General features: G+C 65.8%; 1 protein-coding gene across 2 annotated transcripts; it reads left to right on the plus strand.

Moving 5' to 3' along the window:
- Positions 1–4,225: 4,225 nt before the first annotated feature.
- Positions 4,226–18,548, plus strand: MXD4 (MAX dimerization protein 4). 2 transcript variants are annotated; one of them, XR_010841165.1, is made up of 7 exons: positions 4,227–4,376; positions 4,478–4,577; positions 8,133–8,162; positions 13,604–13,718; positions 14,731–14,893; positions 15,212–15,861; positions 16,492–18,548. XR_010841165.1 is itself a non-coding variant. In XM_059066057.2 (6 exons), the coding sequence occupies exons 1-6, from the start codon at positions 4,313–4,315 to the stop codon at positions 15,364–15,366; spliced, it is 627 nt and encodes a 208-aa protein (XP_058922040.1). In that variant the 5' UTR covers positions 4,226–4,312; the 3' UTR covers positions 15,367–18,548. The 2 variants fall into 2 exon arrangements, 1 of the variants encoding a protein (XP_058922040.1); XM_059066057.2 differs by having other exon boundaries at positions 4,226–4,376; positions 15,212–18,548.
- Positions 18,549–18,940: the final 392 nt, after the last annotated feature.

Here is an 18,940-nt window from a genome sequence, read left to right on the forward strand (position 1 = left end):
CAGTGCAGGGGAGCCAAGGCTTCTGGGATGCCGGTCGCAATTCTGGGTTAGGCCTGGCCCTCCAGCACCTGATAGCCCCAGAAGTCATCTGTCCCCAGGCCCCACAGACCCAGGACCTGCGGGAAGGGAGCCGTCTGGACCTGCCACCGCCCGGGGTCTGAGCATTGGCAGCAGTGTCCGGCTGGGGGAGTCCTCCAGCCCTGACCCTCACTCCCAGCCTCCCGCCCCGAACGCTGGGCCTGGGGACGCGGGTGGCAGCAGGAATCCACCGCCGTGACCGACAACAGGGCAAGAGAGGAGGCAGGGCCAGGGCCGGGTCATCCTGGAGGTGTGAGGGGCGTTCTGGAGGAAGAAGGGCCTCACACACCTCCTCACCCTGGGTAGCGGCAGGGGTGGTTCCTGATGCCGCGCGGAGAGCCACGGGCGTGTCCCCAAATCAGTGTGTGTGTGGTGGCCAGGGGGGCGGGTGGGGTGGGATACAGGGTCCAGAGAAGGGGAGCCCAGGCCCAGTCAGCATGGGGGAGGCTAGGAAGTAGTCTCCCAGAGGTTTCTTTCCCTCGGGCCTCCTCAGAGGGACCCCTGGCAGGCTCCGGGGGGTGGAGAGCAGGCCAGCCTTCCCCAAGCTTCCCACCAGAATCCTTCCCCCAGTGCCCGGAGCTGGGCACTGCCGTTCTCATTTGAGGGCCTGGGAAGCTGAGGCTGGGGTGGGCGGGTGGAGGAAACGCCAGGAGCAGACCCCGCCTTCCACCCAAATCCCTAAGTCCCTTCTGGATTCAGGCCCCACCCCTTCTCGCAGAGCCCCTGGCTGGGAGCTCGGGACGAGCTGGGCTTCCCCAAAGGGCAGTGAGGGAGAACAGTCCGGGAGGACGGGGCTGGTGCAAGGGGAATGCGGGCTGGTCCAGGAGGGATGCACTGCAGGGGGGTGCCTAGGGGCCTGGGTGCGCGAGAGGGGATTGAGGGCTGAGGGCAGGAGCTGCCCAGGCCCTGTCCGGCTCTAAAGGAAGGTAAGGGTGGGGTCCTGGGCTCCCAGAGGGAGGAGGCCTGAGATGCCCGTCTCCTCCCTCCCCGGCATGGCCTTTGCCGGTTCCCACTCGGAAGGTCCCCGCACAGGAGAAGGGGCAGTTAAGAGCTGGCTAGGCGAGGGGCTAGGCGAGGAGGCAGCAGGCCCAAGCCCGGGCTCTGAGAAGTCTTCCTGGAGGAGGTGATTCGGCCCTGTTGGAGACCTGCCCTATGGAACACGTCCTAGGGGCGGCACCTCGCGCTGTCCTCGGGCCTGGACCAGCCAGCGCCGACCCAGGGCCAACTGCGGCAACCACGCCGCCCCTCCCACCCGGGGGCAGGGGCTCACTGAGGCTCCGCGTGTGGAGACTTGACAGGTCCCTGGCAAGGCCATCACCCCATATATCCTCCCCCTCCCAGCACCCCAACCCGCGGTTCATGGTCCTCCGGAATCTCCCCGGGGAGCCCCGGACTCGCTCACAGCTGCGCGTCGCGTCGGGCCGGAGCGAGGTCCAGCTCGAGGGCGGCCTCTCTCCTCCCCCAATCCGCCGTCCGGCCCACGCGGCGCCGCGCGGTTCCCCTCGGCCTGGGACCCCGACGCTTCACTCACGTCGTCGGCCCCGCCCACTTCTCCCCGCGCTCCTCGCAGGCCGTGTGGACCCCGCGGGCACCGGGAAGGGGCCCGTCCCGGGTGTGGCTGGGGGAGGGATCCCCCGGAAGACCTAGATGTAGTCGGAGGCAAGGTGGGGACCACGCCCCTCCCCTGCAGTCACACCTCGGCACCAGCACCTGTGCTGTCCGCTGTGGCGCAAAGCGCACCTCATGCCCCGCGGCAGGAAGGACGGTGGGCGTCCAGCAGGTGCACTCACACCGGCATAAGTGCAGGCTTTAGGACTGGGGCCAGCAACCGACCGCTCACATAAGCAGGGATGGAGTGACCTTGCAAACACCAAGTGGTGAGCCACGGGTCCCGCCGCCCACGCCCCAGAGCCCAGAATGCACCCAGCCCTCCCCAGAGCTGGGCGCCCTCTGTTACCCGCACAGCCCTGAGCAGCCCTCCAGACTAAGCTGGAGGGGCACAGCACCCAGCCCTTGATAGGGCTCTGCCCTGGCCCTGGGGTGATTGTGAAGCAGGGGCAGAAAGGGCCAGAGTTAACGTCAAGGTTTTTGTTTTTGTTATCTTAATTTATTTTTAAAATTTATTTATTTCATTTATTTATTTTTGGCTGCGTTGGGTCTTCGTTGCTGTGCGCGGGCTTTCTCTAGTTGTGGCGAGTGGGGGCTACTCTTCGCTGTGGTGCGCGGGCTTCTCATTGCTGTGGCTTCTCTTGTTGCAGAGCACGGGCTCTAGGCATGCGGGCTTCAGTAGTTGTGGCGCACGGGCTTTGTTGCTCCGCGACATGTGGGATCTTCCCGGACCAGGGCTGGAACCCGTGTCCCCTGCATTGGCAGGCGGATTCTTAACCACTGCGCCACCAGGGAAGCCCTGGATTTGGATTTGTTTTTGTTTTGGCTGCGCACAGCATGCGGGATCTTCGTTCCCCGACCAGGGATTGAACCAGCGCCCTCTGCAGTGAAAGCGCAGAGTCCTAACCCCTTGACCGCTAGGGAATTCCCTTGAGGTATTGTTTTAATGTCCACTCAGTGCTGTCTAATGCCAGTTTCCAAGTTCCTCACTGGGTCCTGACACCCTAGGGGGGCACACATTCCTAACCCCATTTCTCAGATCAGGTTGTGCTGGTCCAGGAGGTGATTTGGTCTCCACGCTCCTGTGTCACCAGCCCTGGGTCACGTGTATGACAGCACTAATCTCCATCCCTCTGGGACTGCTGGGAGACCCTGGTGAGTCTCTAAACCTCAGGATTCCCAGCTTCTCGTCTGTAAGTTGAGGGTGCAGAAACCCAAGGAAACCCATATAGAGCAGTCAATAGGTCCTAGAACTGAAAGTGCTTGATTTTTAGTTTTCGTTCTGTTTTGTTGGCAGCAGTAGTGGGGGTGGGGTGTGGTGGGTGGGTACAGTCACATACCCCACTCTCTCCAGCCTGAAGGTCCCCTCCGCAGGAGCCCCCAGGCCATCAGTCTCAACAACCTGTGAGAGGGAACATCAAGGAGGACTGAGGCCAATCCTGGGCTGCCCCCAGGCTGCCAGTCCTGCTCCTATGGGCCAGCTTAGGGTCAGGGGTCACCAGGGCCATCGGCCAGCCAGCCAGCCGGGAGCTTGATGAGGAGCTCTCTCCCCTCCCAGGAAGGGCAATTCTCTTCCCTAGAAAGCGCTTCCGTGGCCAGAGGGGACAAGTGCTAGCCTCTTGGAATGTCCCCACCCTTTGGGCCAGACATGAGTACGAAGTCCTCCACTCACGGGAGCTCTCTGGACTGTGGCGGCAGATCTCTGTCCCCTTCTCAGACCCTTCCTTCCACTGGGCAGCTCTGAGGGATCTCTCCTGCTCTGGGCCTCGGTTTCCCCACTGAGATACTCAAGGAGGCCTGGCTCTTAGGCTCAGACCGTCTACGCCCCTTCTCCAAGACCCAGCCTTTCCTGGGGTCGCGCTGTGTCCGGCGGGGAGGGTTGTAGTTTTGCCGCCCCACGGGAGACCCCGAGCTTCCGCGAAGCCAGTGTGGCGGCAGGCCCGGGGCAACAGGTTCCTGCGTAGAGGGTGCAGACCCGGCGGACCGACGAGGGTGTCCGGGACTCTCCCAACCGCCCTAACAGGCCCTCGCACGGGGCCCAGCGGCGGGCTGTCCCACCGCGCTCCGCTTCCTCTCGGCAACGAGTCCGGCCGCGGAGCCCTCATTGGCCGCGCGCCCCGCAGCCGGCCATTGGTCCGCCGTACCTACTTTACATAGACCGCTCTGGGCCAATCGGCGCGCGTCGCCTACTTAACATGCACGCCGGCCGCCAGTCAGCGAGCGTGGGGGCCGGGCCACCACGTGCTGTTGCTAAGCTTGAGCTTCTAAATTGTTACTACCGCGGCGGGCCTATCGGAACCGAGCTTCGCATCTGTCAACATTCTCTGCCCGGCCAGAGGCGTTCGGCCGGCTTCCATTGGCCCTGGCCCAGCCGAGCGCCCGCCCCCAAGGCCGGAGTGCCGGCTTCCATTGGCTGCACCGGCCGTCGCTCGCCCTTATGTGTCAATTTGAGAGCCTGAGGCGGAGGGTGGCGGCCGAACGCACAGCGAGTCCGCGGGAGTCGGGGAAGTGGGGCCGCCGGGCGCGCGGGGCGGGCGGCGAGCGGAGCCGGCCGGAGCGGGCCGGGCAGCAGCCGCCGCCGTCCCGGAGCGCGCGCGTGCGCGCGGTCGGGCTGGTGGGCGGGAGGATGGAGCTGAACTCCCTGCTGATCCTGCTGGAGGCGGCCGAGTACCTGGAGCGCAGGGACCGAGGTAGCGCCCGCGCCCCTTTGTGCGCCGGGCCGCGGGCGGGCGGGCGGGCGGCGGGGCCGGGGCCGGGGCGGGGGCCCGCTGACCGCGCCGTCTGTCCGCAGAGGCCGAGCACGGCTACGCCTCGGTGCTGCCCTTCGACGGCGACTTCGCCAGGAAGAAAACAAAGGCGGCCGGCCTGGTGCGCAAGGCCCCGAACAACAGGTACCGCCCCCCGCGCGGCTTCCCCCGCCCCGGCCCGACACCAGGGGCTTACGCCCCCGGAGCGCCCTCCCCAGCCCAGACCCCAGCCCGTAGCCCGGCTGCCGCCGCGCGCCCCGGCGGCCAGCCTGGAGGAGGAGGCGCGTCCGGGCCGCGGCAGCCCCGCCCGGCCGGCCCCGCCCGCGCCGTCGCCATCTTCCTGCGGGCCGCGCCTCCTCGGCCTCTCGCGTAAACAGTGCCACGCGTACAGCGCCCGCCGCCCGGGGTCTCCTCCCGAACCAGCTCCCCGCCCCCAAGTTGTTCTGGACTTTTCCGGGGAGGAAAAGTGTTGTCAGGGGCGCTGGCCGGTGCCCCGTGGGTCTGGGGAAACTGAGGCTCGGCGCAGAGCAGCATGGAGCTGCCCGTTCTGACCTCCGCTCGCCGCGGGCGGGTGGGCTGCATCTCTCCGACTGTCTCCAAGGGCCGAGCCCCGCTCCTAGGCTGAGTCCACCCACCCCCAGGGGTTTGCACGAAGAAGGCAAGAAGGAGCGTGGAGGCCCTGCCCTGGGCCCCCACCCCTCGCATGGTGCCCACTGCTCCCACCCAGCCTCCTGACACAAGTGAAACTCCAGCGACCACTGTAGGGGCACCCTTCTTTGGGTCAGAAGGCCCTTTCTAAGGGACCGGAAGAGGCTGCAGGCTGCTGTGCAGCAGCCTCTCTTGGTGCCAGTAATCCGCCCCTTCCTCTGGCCTTGTACCCAGGCTGTGGAATCCCGAAAGCCGGCGTGCACATCCCTGGGTGGGAGAGAGGCCCCTCAGCTAGGGCTCCCATGGGATTCCACTCTCCTGGCTGCCGAGGGGACCACAGCACACCTGGCACTGCACAGGGGCCCACTTTGGCCCTGGACCATGTCACCAGGCTGGGAGCTGTACTTCCAGGGGCTTTGGGGCCCCCTTGGCAGAGGGTGCGGCTCATTCCTGTGGCCTACTTGTTCTTGGGAAACAGAAAGGCTGGCACAAGAACCCATCTCCTGTGACGTCCTGGCGCCCTGGGCCTGGCAAGGAATTGGTTTAGTCTCCATCTGCTCTGGCTGGACATGCCTCTGAGTCCCAGCCCTTGGTGCCCTGCTGGGGACAGTTTGGGAAAGGACATGCATGGGTGGGGGCGGGACACCACTGCCTCAGGCTCCTTAGTGAGCAAGCTGGGCCCTGCTGTTGGTTCTCACTGTTGGTCCCAAGTGCCCTGCCACCCGTGGAAAACTTCGGGCTGTGACCTTTTGCTTCCGTGGTATAGGGTATCCAAAGCTGATAACCGGAATCATAGCTAAGGTTCTCACACGTGTGCTAGTTAATAGTCACCGCACCGCCTGAAGGAGATGTTATTTTTATCTTTACTTTAGGGCTGAGGCATAGGGAGATTAAAGTACTTGCTAGGGCCACCCTCCCATCTCTAGGGTTCCTGTTCTGAGGTGGGATCCCGGCCTCCTACATTCTGCTGGGATGGAGACCTTGAGGGCACCGCGGAGGGACTGAGAGGGTCTCCCGAGCCAGGGTGCACCTCCCTGCTGCTCCTCTGGGTGGAGCCCGGCTCCCCCAGTGCTTCAGGCACCCCATGGCTCACAGCCGGCCCTGCGCGGCTGTCCCGGCCCAGCACGGCCTCAGCCAGCCCAGCCCAGGATCCAGGGCGGTGCAGGGTCCAGAGGATGCAGAGCCCTGACTTGGCAGGGCAGCTCTACACCTCTAAGGCTCTGTGTCCCCCTAAGGTGAAGGGAAGGAACGGGCACAGCAAGGACCAGCGTGAGGTGTGAGCCACGGGGCGGAAGGGCAACGTGTGTTGGAGGAGACGGCGGCCTCCACGGTTGCCAGGGCTTCAGCAAGGGCTTTCGGGGGCAGTGGTTCAGCAGGAGGGGGCTGGAGCCAGCCTGCCAGGGATCAGGTCCTGCAGGGAAGTGGGCAGAAGCGTGCCTACTGAGAGGGGTTGAAGGCATGAGTGAACGGTGGAGCTGGGAACCCACTTAGCGCGGCCCTGGCCAGGGAGTCCCTCCCCTCCCCAGGCCACTGTGCTCCTGGGACCTGAGTGACCATCTCCCCACAAGGCTCTACGAGTGTCTGGACCAGGGGAGGGCTTCAGGAGGACTCTGGCCCCTCTGCGTCCCCCGGCTGCCCGAGCAGCGCCCCGTCCGTCCAGGATGGGGTCCAGCCCAGCTGTGAGGCGCAGGCTGGCGGGCTTCTCTGCACTGAGGGACGCTCTCTGCCTCTCACATCCCCGACGAGTGAGCAGACCCACAGAGCCACAGCGCCGGGCTGCGGTTCAGGCCAGCGAGGAGCCTGACGGCCGTGCCCCCTCCCGGCCCCAGGCAGCCCTGGCAGAGGTTCGGAGGCTCCTTGCCCAGCCCGTGTGACCAGCAAGGCCCTCGAGGCCCTGGAACCTGGGTCTGGAGGTTCTGAGGCTGCACAGGGCAACCCGGGAGCCGGCCACCCTGGTGGGAGGAGGGGAGGCCTTGGGCCCCACTTGGCTGTGGTGGGACTGTGAGCCGTGGCAGGTGCACAGGCAGGCAGGGCAAGCCCCAGGGGTAGGGGAGGGAGACACCTACTCCTGAGCTCATGGAGCAGGAGGGAGTGAGGGCAGGTAGGCAGAGGCGGCCGAGTCTCCGGGAAGGGGTGAGGGGTAGGGGTAGCAGGGCCTGGGCTGGGTGTGCTCCAAGGGGGCCTGGGTCCTCTGCTCCGGTGTGAGGCGGCCCGGGAAGCCTCAGGGCCCTGGCCGACCCACACGAGTCCTGCCTGGACGAGGAGGATGACCTGGAAGTGGGAGTTGGGCTGCACTGTCTCCCCGACACTGCGCTCCTGCTCTCTGTGGCACGCAGACTCTGTGCTCCTGCCTGAGGGCGGGCAGGGCTTGGGCAGCAGATGGGGCTGCCGCCCCCAGCGAGGCCCGTCCTGCCAGGCCCTGGCCCCTCAGGGAAGCAGAGGGCCAGCCTCCGTCTCCCCACTGGCCCAGGAGCATCCCCGTCCCAGAGGCCCCGTTTTTGGGCCGGTGCCTCATGGGCCGGGACCCCTCTGTTGCCAGGTGTCCCCGTTGGCATGGTGGGCTGTGATCACGCAGGTGTAGCAGGATGCTGCTCTGGCTGGTGATCCTGGGCCAGGACGCCCGTGTTCTGAAGTCCTGCCTCTGTGGTCGCCCGCCCTTGGCCTTCTGTGCCAGCCCGGGTGGCTCCCAGGACACCACCAGCCTCGGAGACTGGGGAGCTGAGAAGGCAGGTGGCTCAGCCCCCGACCGGCGACTGCGGCTCCTCGGGCCCGGCCCACCCCTTCCGAAAGGGAGGCGGACCCTCCTGCCGGCCGGGCACCCCTGGACACGGCTGCACCTCTGTCTCTCTCGTGTTTGTCACGGGGTGTGAGGTCCTCCAGCTTTTGGTCGGTGGCTACTCACCTGCCCCAGCCCTGCCTGTCCTGGGCCATCCTGGGGCCCAGACCCTCCCCACACCGTCTGCAGGTCCCCGGGCCCCTGACTAGGGCTCTCATCCTGTGCTCTGGTGGTGGGCAGGGAAGTGAGCTCTGCCTTTGTGTCTCTCTGAACAGGTCTTCACACAACGAACTAGAAAAGCACAGGTAAGTGATCTCCTGTTCCCCACGCTCCGCCTCGTGAGCCTCCTGACACATCCCACCCACCCCTCTGCTGCGGGGACCCTGCGGCCAACCCCACCCCTGCCCCCCCGTCTCTGGGTCCTGGCTGCGGCTCAGCATGCTCCCGCACTGTGCCCTCATCTGGGAAGGGGCCTTCTTGACGGAAGAGGCCAGGCTCTGCTCTCAGGCACTCCCATGCTAGCAGGCAGGGGTGGGGGGCCAGGCCCTGCTCTCGGGAGCTCAGCCTGGGGTCCGGAGCCAGGCGGGGGCCAGCGACTTGGGGCAGGGCCCCTCGTGCTGTGTGTCATTCGGGGCCAGCTCCCTGGAAGAGGAGCTCTATCTGTTTTGGGGTGGCTGAGCCCTTTGGGGAGCGGGTCCTCAGCCCTTAGGATGCTGGCCTGCCGCTGGGAAGGTTCAGCCCTCTTGGTCTGGGACCCCTTGTGCCCTGGGGCCTGCCTTCCAAGGAGTTCCCAGCAGAGGAGTCTTGTCCACGGGCGGTGGGAAGCTCGGGCCCAGGGCAGGATGCAGGGGAGTCCACTTCATGCCCACCCCTCGACCACAGGGGTGGCTCCATTCTGGTCCTCCTCGGAGGAGTTGGGGGGCTTGCAGTGAGGAGGAGGAGGGGCAGCATGGCTGCCCAAAGAGCCTCTGCCCTCCAGCCCTGGTCGGCCCCAGGGCCCTGTGCTCTTGACTGCCCTCCTCTCTCCCTGGCTGGCTCAGCCTCTGCGGTGGGGACGAGGTGTGGTGGACAGGTGTCCTCGTGGCCGATTGCAGCCAGGCTGGTGGGAGCTGTGTGTGTGAACAGGGGCCCCAAGGGCAGGAGCCCGGAAGCCAGGCCCAGGGGTGACTCCCTCCCAGAGGGATGCTCTCGGTAGCTTTCTCCTGACCGACCTTCGCTCCCATCTCCAGAATGAGCCGGTTCTTTCCTCCTTTCGTGGCTTGGGATGGGCTGGGGAATGGGGGTCTGCACACAAGCTGAACGCTCCCAGGCTGCCCCGGAGCTCGGCCAGCCCTGTGTCCCCACCCCCGTGTCTGCACCCACGACAGCACTGACTGCTTCTCCCCTGGGATCAGGGCCTCTGCTGGGCGGGCGCTGAGCGGGGACAGAACGCTCTGTCCTCTGGAGGAGCCGCACTTCCTGGACTGTTCCTGTGCGTTTGGGGGGGTCCCTGAGAGAGCGTGGAGGTGGGGCAGGTGCAGGGGCCTCTGTTCCTGGCTGGCGCCTAAGCAGGTGTGGTCCTCCCTGAGGAGCCCACGGGCCTGGGGCTTGGGACCCTGTTGGGGCCCTCGGTCACGGCTGGACCTGTGGCTGCCTGATGCTGATGCCGGATGCTCCTGGTTGCTGGCCACAGGAGGGGCCGTGTGCCGTCCCAAGGAAGGAAGGAAGCACCTGGCTGGGTCACCCGCCGGCCCCAGGGAGTCTGGCCCTGGATGTCGCCTTCCCCGGGAGGCACGCCATGTTGGGCCTGCGGGACTTCCCCTGCCGGTGCTTGGAGCTCGAGCCAGTGGCCCACGCTGGGCCCACCCTAGCCTGCCCCGTTCCTCCTCCCCTCCCTCCCCTTCCCCCCAGAGACAGCAGCTCCAGCTGGTCTGCTCAGGCCAGTGCTTGGCTCCTGACCCCGGGGACTGGGGTTTGTGACGGCCACGTGTTCCTTGGCAGGATGCTCCCGCCCGGGCTCGGCGCTAGGCTTTAGCTTTTGAACGGGGGGCGGTCCTCAGCATCCCCCCGGCGGGGCAGGACCCGTCACAAAGGCCAGCCCAGGGCCCTCAGTGGAGCTGCCCACCTCTCCCCAGCATGGAGATGGTTATTCGGGTCCTGGGTGGATCCTTCCGAGGGAGGCCTGCTGTGCAGCTGCCCCGTCTGCCTGATGCGGCCCCACGAGACCTCACAACAGCTAGGAAATACAGGGGGACAGGGAGGACCGGGCTCCCTCGCTCCCCGTCCCACCCCCTGAGGAACCACGGGCAGGAGTCCTTGTCGCCTCTTCCCCGAAGCCAGGCTTGGGGAGGTTCAGAGCGTGGCTTTGCCCGGCGGCTGGGGGACCTGGTGAGCGAGCTCTGGGTCCCCTTCTGAGGAGCAGGGGGCTCTCGGCGAGAAGCTGGGTAGGCCTGCGTCAGGCCTGGGCTGTGGCCAGATGCACGGGCAGGAGCTGCCGTTCACAGCGATGCAGGTCTGCACAGGGTTCCTTCAGGAAGTGGCGGGTTTTCAAAGCTCCCAGGAATGCTGGGCGCAGCCGAGAGGCACTGGCGCAGGGCTTGGGCACCGTAGCTGCTTCAGAGGAGGGCTGAGCGAGAGCCCAGTGTAGCCCAGGTCCTTGGCACCCCCTCCAGCTCCAGGGAGGTGGTGGCGATACCCACTTCCCACAGGGGTGGGACCCTGGAGCTCAGGTGGGTGGGGGCCTGCCCGGGGCCCCACTGGAGCTGGTTCCCAGCCCTGCAGCCCCGCTGGATGCTCTCCGGGAGTTGGCTTGGCGTGTCGTCCGGTGTTGAACGTGGCACGGCTGCAGCCGACGGCCTCTCCTTGTCTCTTGAGAAGCCTCGGCTTTATGATTTCTAAAGCGGTCTGTTCACGGACGTGCGAGGACCCGCCTGTGCCCCACCCCAGGGGCAGCATCCTAGGCAGCGGGGAGGCCAAGCCTGCATCTTCCGCCGCCTCCTCCACGCGGGTACTGAGGGATAAGAACTGAACTTCGTTACCTGCTATTTCCTAACTTGACCTTTCCCCGGACACCCCGCGGGCCCCGTCCGCCTGTGTCCCTGCTTTCTCCTCATCCTCTAGGCCAGGTGCCCGCACAGGACATGCAGCTGTACCGCAGGGTTCTGAGTGAGGGCTCTCCAGTAAACACAGACGGTGCTGCAGTCTGCTGGGTCTGGTGCTGGGGGGTAGATTTGTGGGGCCGAGATCCTAGACCTAGAAATGCCGGTTGAGGGCTTGAGTCGCCTTGGCGGCCCTTCAGAACTTCCATCCCACCGGGGAAGCCGGAACCGCCTTCTGGCCAGCTCGACAGCTAGTCGCACCTTTTCATTTCAGCCCAAATTACCATCTCCTCGGTAAGCTTTCCTTTTCTAGATCGCTGCCAGATGGAGTTGGTTTTGTGTTAGGTTAGCTGTTTGTGCTCTACTTGCCTGTCTGTGTCCTTTGCCTGTTTTCACGTTAAGATACTCCTCTTTTTAATTTTGGTGTGTATGGACTCAAAATGGCATCAATACTAACCGTTTGTCTTTTATGTGTATTGCAGATGGTTTTTTTGCTGTTATTTGTTTTTTACCTGTGTTTTTTCTTTCATGTACAAATATGTCTTTTTCTGATTGTAAAAATACTATGTGGGTTTTTTAGCATAGAAAATCTGGAAAAACGCACAAAGCCAAAGAAATAAACGTTGCCAACCACGTCACGTGGAGACGCATGCTTCCTGTTCTTCATTGTGTCCCGTGGAGTCTCTCGTGTGCGTCTGTTGCTTTATTTTTTGACCCTATCTCGGGTCAGTTGTCACGTAGCTGGTTTTGTATTCTGATATTTTCACTTCTGTTCGTGCTGTGAAGTATACTGAGGTAATGATATGCTTGCCTCTGGGTGGTAGAATTTCGGGGGTACTTTTCATTTATTTTTCTCTTTTGATTTGCATCTCCCAGTTTTCCACAAAGGTCAAGTACCGTGTATGTACTCAAGTGGTAGATTGTAAGAATTGCCGTTTGCCACAGATGAGAGTGGACAGGGGACGCCCGCTTGTGAACTCGGTGCAGGTGGCGGGTCGGGGGTCTCTGACTGTGAGCTGTGCTTGAGCACACAGCGCCATTTGCCGGGGGGTGCTTTGCGCCTCCCGCCCCACGGTCCCAGCACCTTGGAGGTGGGGAGGCCGAGGCTGCCGGGCCCTGGGGGCCACGAGGCAGTGGGCCCCCCGGTGTGCCCCCTTCCGCGGCCCTGTGTGAGTGTGGGGCAGGGCTCCTCTCTGAAGACCCTCCAGCCTTGAGGTAGACCCTGGGGCCTGCTCGGAACGCAGATCCTGGGTGTTCAGGCTTCAGGCCCCTGCTCTGCCTGGCCTGGTGGCCGAGTGCAGCCTCAGTCTTGTGTTCTAGAAGTTCTTTCTCAGGTCAAACTCAGATTCACCAGGAAAACTCTAGGCCCCGGGTGCCAGAGGCTGGGGTGCCGGGTGGGGAGGAGCTTCGTCAGCAGGAGGGTGCCGTGTGGACATGGGTGACAGACGTAGGGCCCTCCTCCCGTCCGTAGTCGGTGGGGCTGTTGTCGCTACTCTGCAGATGGGCTGCTGCCCTGCACTGAGCTGCCCACTCCCTCCCTGCGCTTCGGGGGGCCCCCTCTGTCCTGGGGACGTGGCCATTGCTGCCCGACTTCCTTCCAGAGTCTAAAGGAGACTGGATTTGCCAGGGCTTTGGAACATGGGGGATGACAGGGGGGCTGCCCTCGCGGGAAAGAGCGCGCTGACGCTGGTGACCGGGGGGGGGGTGGGGGGGGGGGCATCGGTTCGTCAGAGCCTCGCGGGGACGCACGCCTGCCGCGTGCCCTTGCGGTCCCCTCCTAAGAGCGTCGCCTAAGCAGGGCATCTTTGTTTGGAAACCACCTGGGCAGCCTGCAGGGGCTCCGGTGGGTCACGTGCCATCAGTGTGCTTTGGGTGTGAACCTCGGCCGCCCCGTGCCCCCGCCCCCCCGTGGCCTCTGCCACCCACCCTCCCTAGACCGGATGAGCCAGGGAAGAAGGGCACATCCAGGTCACAGCTTCTCGCCCTGTATGTGAGCAAATGCTGGTGAGTCTTACGGTTCCAGTTCCGTGGGAAAAGCTGCATTCATCTGCATGGACGTGGGGACAAAACCTAGAACGAAGCAGTTTCCAAAGGGGTCCCAGACTCGGGTGGGAGGGGTCTGTCCTTGGCCTTCCCTGACTTGGACGGACTCACGTTTCTGTGGTGACGACGGTGACCGGAGAGCACCCCGCACTTAGCGAGGTGCGGCACGGAAGGCTCGTCGGGGGCGTCCCGGATCTCCGCCCGGGAGGGCGTGACCAGCGCCCTGTGCCTCTCCCCCTCCGTGTTTCCCCACAGCGCCCTCTGGACCCCACTGGGGAGGGTGGGGACGACAGGGTGAGCTGGGGCTCTGGGAGCCTGGCTGTAGCACGCGGAGGCTCTGGGGGCCATGATGGGCTGTCTGGCCACACGGGCCCGGCCACAGGCCCCGCCCTTTTACTGGGGCTTCTGGAGGGCCGTGGGTGCCAGGCTGCTCCAGGGGGTTGGGGGCGCTGCCCGCGGGCTGGCAGGGGAGCCCGGGGAGGGACCCTCAGCAGGTCCGCCCGCGCGGGCTTCCGGCTGGCCGCCCCCCGCCCCCGCCCCCCAAAGCTCTTGAGCTGCTCTGCCGCGCCGCCACCGTGCCGGGCTGTGCCGCCCCCGCCTGACCGTTCCGTCTCCGGTTCTTTCAGACGAGCCAAACTCCGGCTCTACCTGGAGCAGCTCAAGCAGCTGGTGCCCCTGGGCCCGGACAGCACCCGCCACACCACGCTGAGCCTCCTGAAGCGCGCCAAGATGCACATCAAGGTGAGAGGGCCGCGCCCCCATCCCACCGGCCCCGTGCCCCCTGGGGAGGGGCCAGAGGGCCCGAGGGTGGGGTGGGGAGCCCGCCCTGCAGGTGCAGGGCGGGGCCAGGGTGGGGGGCACTCTGCTGGGTGAGGGGCGCCGTGGTGGGAGCCACTGAGGGTCGAGGGAGCCGCAGGCGCAGGCTGGGTTTTGTGGGGTGGGGGTGGGAGGCGGGGGCGGGCCGCACGTCGCCCCCCGGGCCCTGGGGTGTCAGGTGGCAGCAGTTGGAAGGAAGGCCAGGGGGTGGGTGGGATGGGGTCCTTCCGTGCCGGTGCCATCGTTGGAGGCCGGTGGGAAGCAGCCGGCCCCGGCGCGTGGGGAGTTTCTGGGGCGGGGGTAGGGCTTGCTCTCCAGGGGCTGGCGGTGGGGTGTGGACTGAGTGAGACGCTGCCTGGGGCTGGCCCCCTAAGTCTTAAGACTGAGACCTACTGGCTTGGGGTCTAGGGACACTTGGGCCAACCAGGGAGGGTCTCAGTCCTCCCGCCGGGCCCCCCGAAGCCTGCGCAGGTGCGGGCTCCCCCAGGCAGGGCGGCAGGAGCACTGAGGGGGCACAGCCGGTGCCCCGGGCCCCTCACGGAGAGGCCGCGGCTCAGTGCCTGGGAAGGTGTGTAGCAGTCGGGCGGGCAGGGCGGCTGGATCGTGCAGGGAAGAGCCCCTGTGGGCAGGGCTGTTGGCTGGGACGGGTGCCGGGCCTCGGCCGGGCGGCACCGTCCCAGGGCTTCAGGCCCGCACGTGACTCCGTTTGGCCAAGCTGGCTGGTGGCTGTAGGCCTTCTGGAGCTGGTCAGCAGGCGCAGGGCACGGGGCTGGGAGGTGGCACCGACGTAAACTCCCGGGGGGCGCCAGGAGCGGGTGCCTCAGGTCTTTGGGGCCCAGGCCGAGTGGGGGATGGGAACGTGTCCCGGCCCTTGGGCCCTGGTGCGTCCCGGTGGCCGGGGTGCCCCGCCCCGGGCTCACAGCCCCCGTGCCCCCAGAAACTGGAGGAGCAGGACCGCCGGGCGCTGAGCATCAAGGAGCAGCTGCAGCGGGAGCACGGCTTCCTGAAGCGGCGCCTGGAGCAGCTGTCGGCGCAGAGCCTGGAGCGCGTGCGCACGGACAGTACAGGCTCCGCTGTCTCCACCGATGACTCGGAGCAAGGTGGGGGAGGTGGGGGCCGCCCGCGGGGGCTTCGGGCTTCGGGCCTGGGTGTCGTGCAGCCCTGCGTGGGAAGCTGGGAGGGTGGGGCCGGCCTGGTGGAGGCCCGGGGAGGATGGGTCGAAAGTCCCCGGCTCGTCAGAGGCACGTCGGGGCCCCTGTGTGAGGTGGCAGAGGGGACGGGATGAGGAAGGTGAGGCGTGGAGGCCAGGTGACCTGCCCACGTGAGGGCCAGAGCTGGGCTCGGGCCCGGCAGCGTGCCTCGCGGGGCCTGGCTGGCACTGGCACGCCGTCCGACCCCACCCCGTCGGTTCTCTGCAGAAGTGGACGTGGAGGGCACGGAGTTTGGCACCGGCGAGCTGGACAGTGTTGGCAGCGGCAGTGACGTGGACGACCACTACAGCCTGCGTGGCGGCTGCAGCCACGGCAGCTACGGGCCCCCCTGCAGGCGGCCTGGCCGCCCCGGCCTCTCGTAGGCTCTGCCCTGGGCTCCTCGGCCCGCCCGCCCGCCCAGCCGAGCGTGTCAACCCTCTGGTCCTTGAAGTCTCTCCACGGGCCCACCGCTGTGCCATTCTGGAAGCTCCGCCCGCCGCCTGGGCTGCCCGCCTCCGCCCGCCTGCCGGTCAGGGCCTGCCGCGCCGCCCGCTCCTCCCACCCGGGCAGGGACCCCTACGGGGAGGCGGGGCCCAGCTCCCACGTCCCGGAGCCCAGCATAGCCGCCCACGGTCTGTTCTCAGATTCCTAATCATTCCAGAAGTATTAAATATCATTGCTGCAAACCTCGGCGGGCGCCGTGTGAGGGGCTTAATGACCACCGCGGGGAGCTCAGACCCCATCCCCGGATCCCAGGAGAGAGGAGTGGACCGAGGAAGGAAGGCAGGCGTGGCTCTCCGTCCATCCATCCATCTGTCTGTTGGCCCACGTAGGCTCCTGAGGCGTGGACAGAGGGACCCACGAAGGGCGGGACTCGGGTGAGCACCCCGGGGCAGGCGGGCGGACGGCGGCCTTTGCACCCCCAGGTGTCAGGAGCCGGGGCTGGGCTTCTGGGGGCTGCCAGGCTACCCCACTCCGATCCGGGCGGCTTCTGCTCTGTCGTTAGATCCCTCAGAGGTACACACGCATGCAGCTAGGCACACACGCCTGCCCGCACACACATGCACACATGCGGACACACGTGGTCACTGGACCCAGAGGTCCTTGGCAGCCAGAGGGCACATGTCCTGGGGCCTTCAAGGGTCAGTGGGCAGATGCAGGCCCGCGGCCTGTGCCTGGCTCTCCCTTCCGCCCCCCCATCCCCCCCCCCCACGGCTCCCCTGCCCAGTCTGGCCAGGGAAGGGACTTCTCCTCCCAGCAGGGGCTGAGGAGTGCTGGGGGCTACGAGTTGAAACCACTGGGTCCTCAGAGGGCTTGCTTATCTCCCTTTAAAAGACAAAAACAAAACAAAAAGTTGCTGCACTGCCCAGCAGCCCAGAACGAGGCTCCCGGGAGAGAAGCTTTTCCCAAAAAACCAAGGAGAAACGTTTTTAAAACGAGAAAGAGGCCGTGATGCCGGTGTGTGCCGCCTATTTCCTGTACGAGATTTTTCTACTCTATTTTCCTAGCCGTTATCGCGTCCTTGTTTGCTGAGGGGTGGGAGCGACCCAGCGTCTCAGGGACTCGTCTGTCTGTCACCGTTGTCCAAGCGTGCCTTGTGTCCCGTGTCTGGCTTCACCCGACCGCCACCACCAGCATCTCCCGCGTGGCTCACGGGACGCCCCCAGGTGCCCTCCTGGCCGCCTCCCCGTGGGGCGCCCCTCCTGGCAGCCAGGCCAGGTCAGGTCGGCGGCTGTGCAGCAGCAGGGCGGCGCTCTGTCACCTGGTGGGAGGGGCCGTCAACCGTGCAGCCTGGCCTCCTTGGGGCGGGGGTGTGTGTGGGGGTGGTGGTGCGGGGGTGTGGGGGCGGCTGCTACCAGAGAAATAGGTTCCTCCCTGCACCTAGCTTGAAGCCTGCCTCCTCCCGACCTGAGCGAGGGCTCTGGGTGTCAGGCGTCGTCGGCAGCTGCTGAGGACAGCTGTTCACCCTGGGCCGTCCGGCCTGGGCATCAGGAGGCTTCTTCTGGCCTTTTGTCCCTGAGTCTTCGTTGCCGGGGACCACACAGCAGCGTTCAGGTGGGGGGCTGTTGGGCTGACTCAATGTCGGCCTCCCTGTCTGGTGCATTGCAGACGATTTCCAGATCGCAGGGGGGAAGATTTGTGTTTATCTTTGTCACGCTGATGGACACCCCAGGTGGGTGGCCTGCTGAAGCAGAAAGGGATCCCTGGAAACAACTCTGGCACAGAACCTGCCCTCCACGGGCCGGGGATGGCGGTGGGAGCAGGCTTGTTGGGGGGCGGTGCATGCGGCCGGGGAGACCATCTGAACGTTTTGCCGGTGGTTGCAAGGCAAAGCGTTGTGTTGGCACCTCCTTCCAGCGCCCCCGGGGTCCCCTGGGGTCCAGCGTGCCCGGAAGGGGCTTCTGCCGGAAGGGGCTCCTGCCGTCTGACGGAGCACGCCCACTGAGCGCTCCTTGCGAGGGCCCCCGCACCGTCTGAGCAGGGCAGGAACACCCACGTTTAAGAGCCTTCTTCAGGAGATACAACTCCAGGTCCCCGGGATGGTCCGCGTTCTGAATTCTTAAAGCATCCGTTCTCCAGCCAGCCCCGACACGTGGGGGAGGTCCGGCTCCCCTCTCTGGCCGGCAGAATCCTACCCAGGTGACTAGCGGTGGCCCTCAGCAGACCTTCCGGGCAGCTCAGCCCATTTTCAGGCCTCGATTCCCACGTGGACCGGGGAGTTGGCCTCACTGGCCATCCAGAGGTGCTGGGGTCCCAGATGCCACTCCTCGCCACCAGCAGACACCAGTGAGGGTCTGGTGCTAGAGCTACTCACATACCCACACCCCACCTCCCCCGGCCATCGGCACAGCCCCTGCTGCTGGCCGGGGGACCCAGAGGGTTGTTAAGAGCAAACCTGAGTGTTGTGGGGTCCGTAGAGAGCCAGCGGGACCAGAACAGGGCCCTGGGCATCCTGTGCCCTCTCTGCGGGTGCCTTCCCACGCCCACCTGGGCCTCGGTGGCCGAGAGCTTGGAAGCCCAGGCTCAGGTTTGGGTCCGCGCCCTCACTTTGAGGCTGCCTTCAAGCCTCAGTGCAGGCCCAGCCGGCTGGGGCGGCTGCAGGAAGGCACCCCCCCCCCCCCCCCCGCCCACCAGGGGCCCTGACTCTGCCCGGGCAGAGTGGGTCTCAGAAACACGGGCGCCCAAGCTCACTTCCTCCGGCGGTTGGAGCCATGAGCCCAGCTACGGCCCGAGGGCCCTCCGCCCTCGTGTCTGCCCCAGGCAGTCCCCACCTGCTGGGTGGGACGGCTCCTGCACTCTCCCACCCGGTCTCTCTGGGCCACCTAACCGGGGCCGCGCCACTGCCGTGCACAAGGGACCCTTGACCACACGCAGACACGTCTTGGGCGGTAGGGCAGGTTCTGCGCCAGAGTCTGGGGCCGCCCAGGGGGCCTGGTGCTGGCCAGGTGGGCATGTTACAAGAGCCACGCTGGAGAGAGATGGGCCACCCACCCGCCTGTTCACCGGGAGGGACTGTGCTGTACCGTTCTGTCTTTGTAACATAAATACAGATTTTTATACCTCACCTCTCTGGCTTCCGGTTCTTTGCATTACTGTGCTGGGCTCCCCTCCCCTCGGCCTCCATAGGGAGCCTGAGTCTACTGGCGGCCGTGGCGGTCCCCAGCACCCTGCCCATAGCCTCGGCTTTCTGGGAGTCCCAGGAGACCACGGGCCTCCCCCTCCTACTAGTCGGCCACCAAGACCCCACCATCACAGCTGCCTCTCTGGACAGTCACCTGGAGATGAAGGTGGGGGTCGAGGTGGAAGCCCTGCCCCCCCAGCCTTGGCCTGTTTGTCAAGCAGGAGCTCTTGCCGGCCTTAGACTTTGCCTCTGGGGCTGGGGCACTGCCCCGTGAGGACAGCTAGGCCCTCAGGGTGCTCCGTGCCAGCCAGGTGTCCTCTGCTGGTGCCCGCAGC

Source organism: Kogia breviceps, chromosome 6, assembly GCF_026419965.1.
Source record: "Kogia breviceps isolate mKogBre1 chromosome 6, mKogBre1 haplotype 1, whole genome shotgun sequence".
NCBI lineage: Eukaryota > Metazoa > Chordata > Mammalia > Artiodactyla > Physeteridae > Kogia > Kogia breviceps.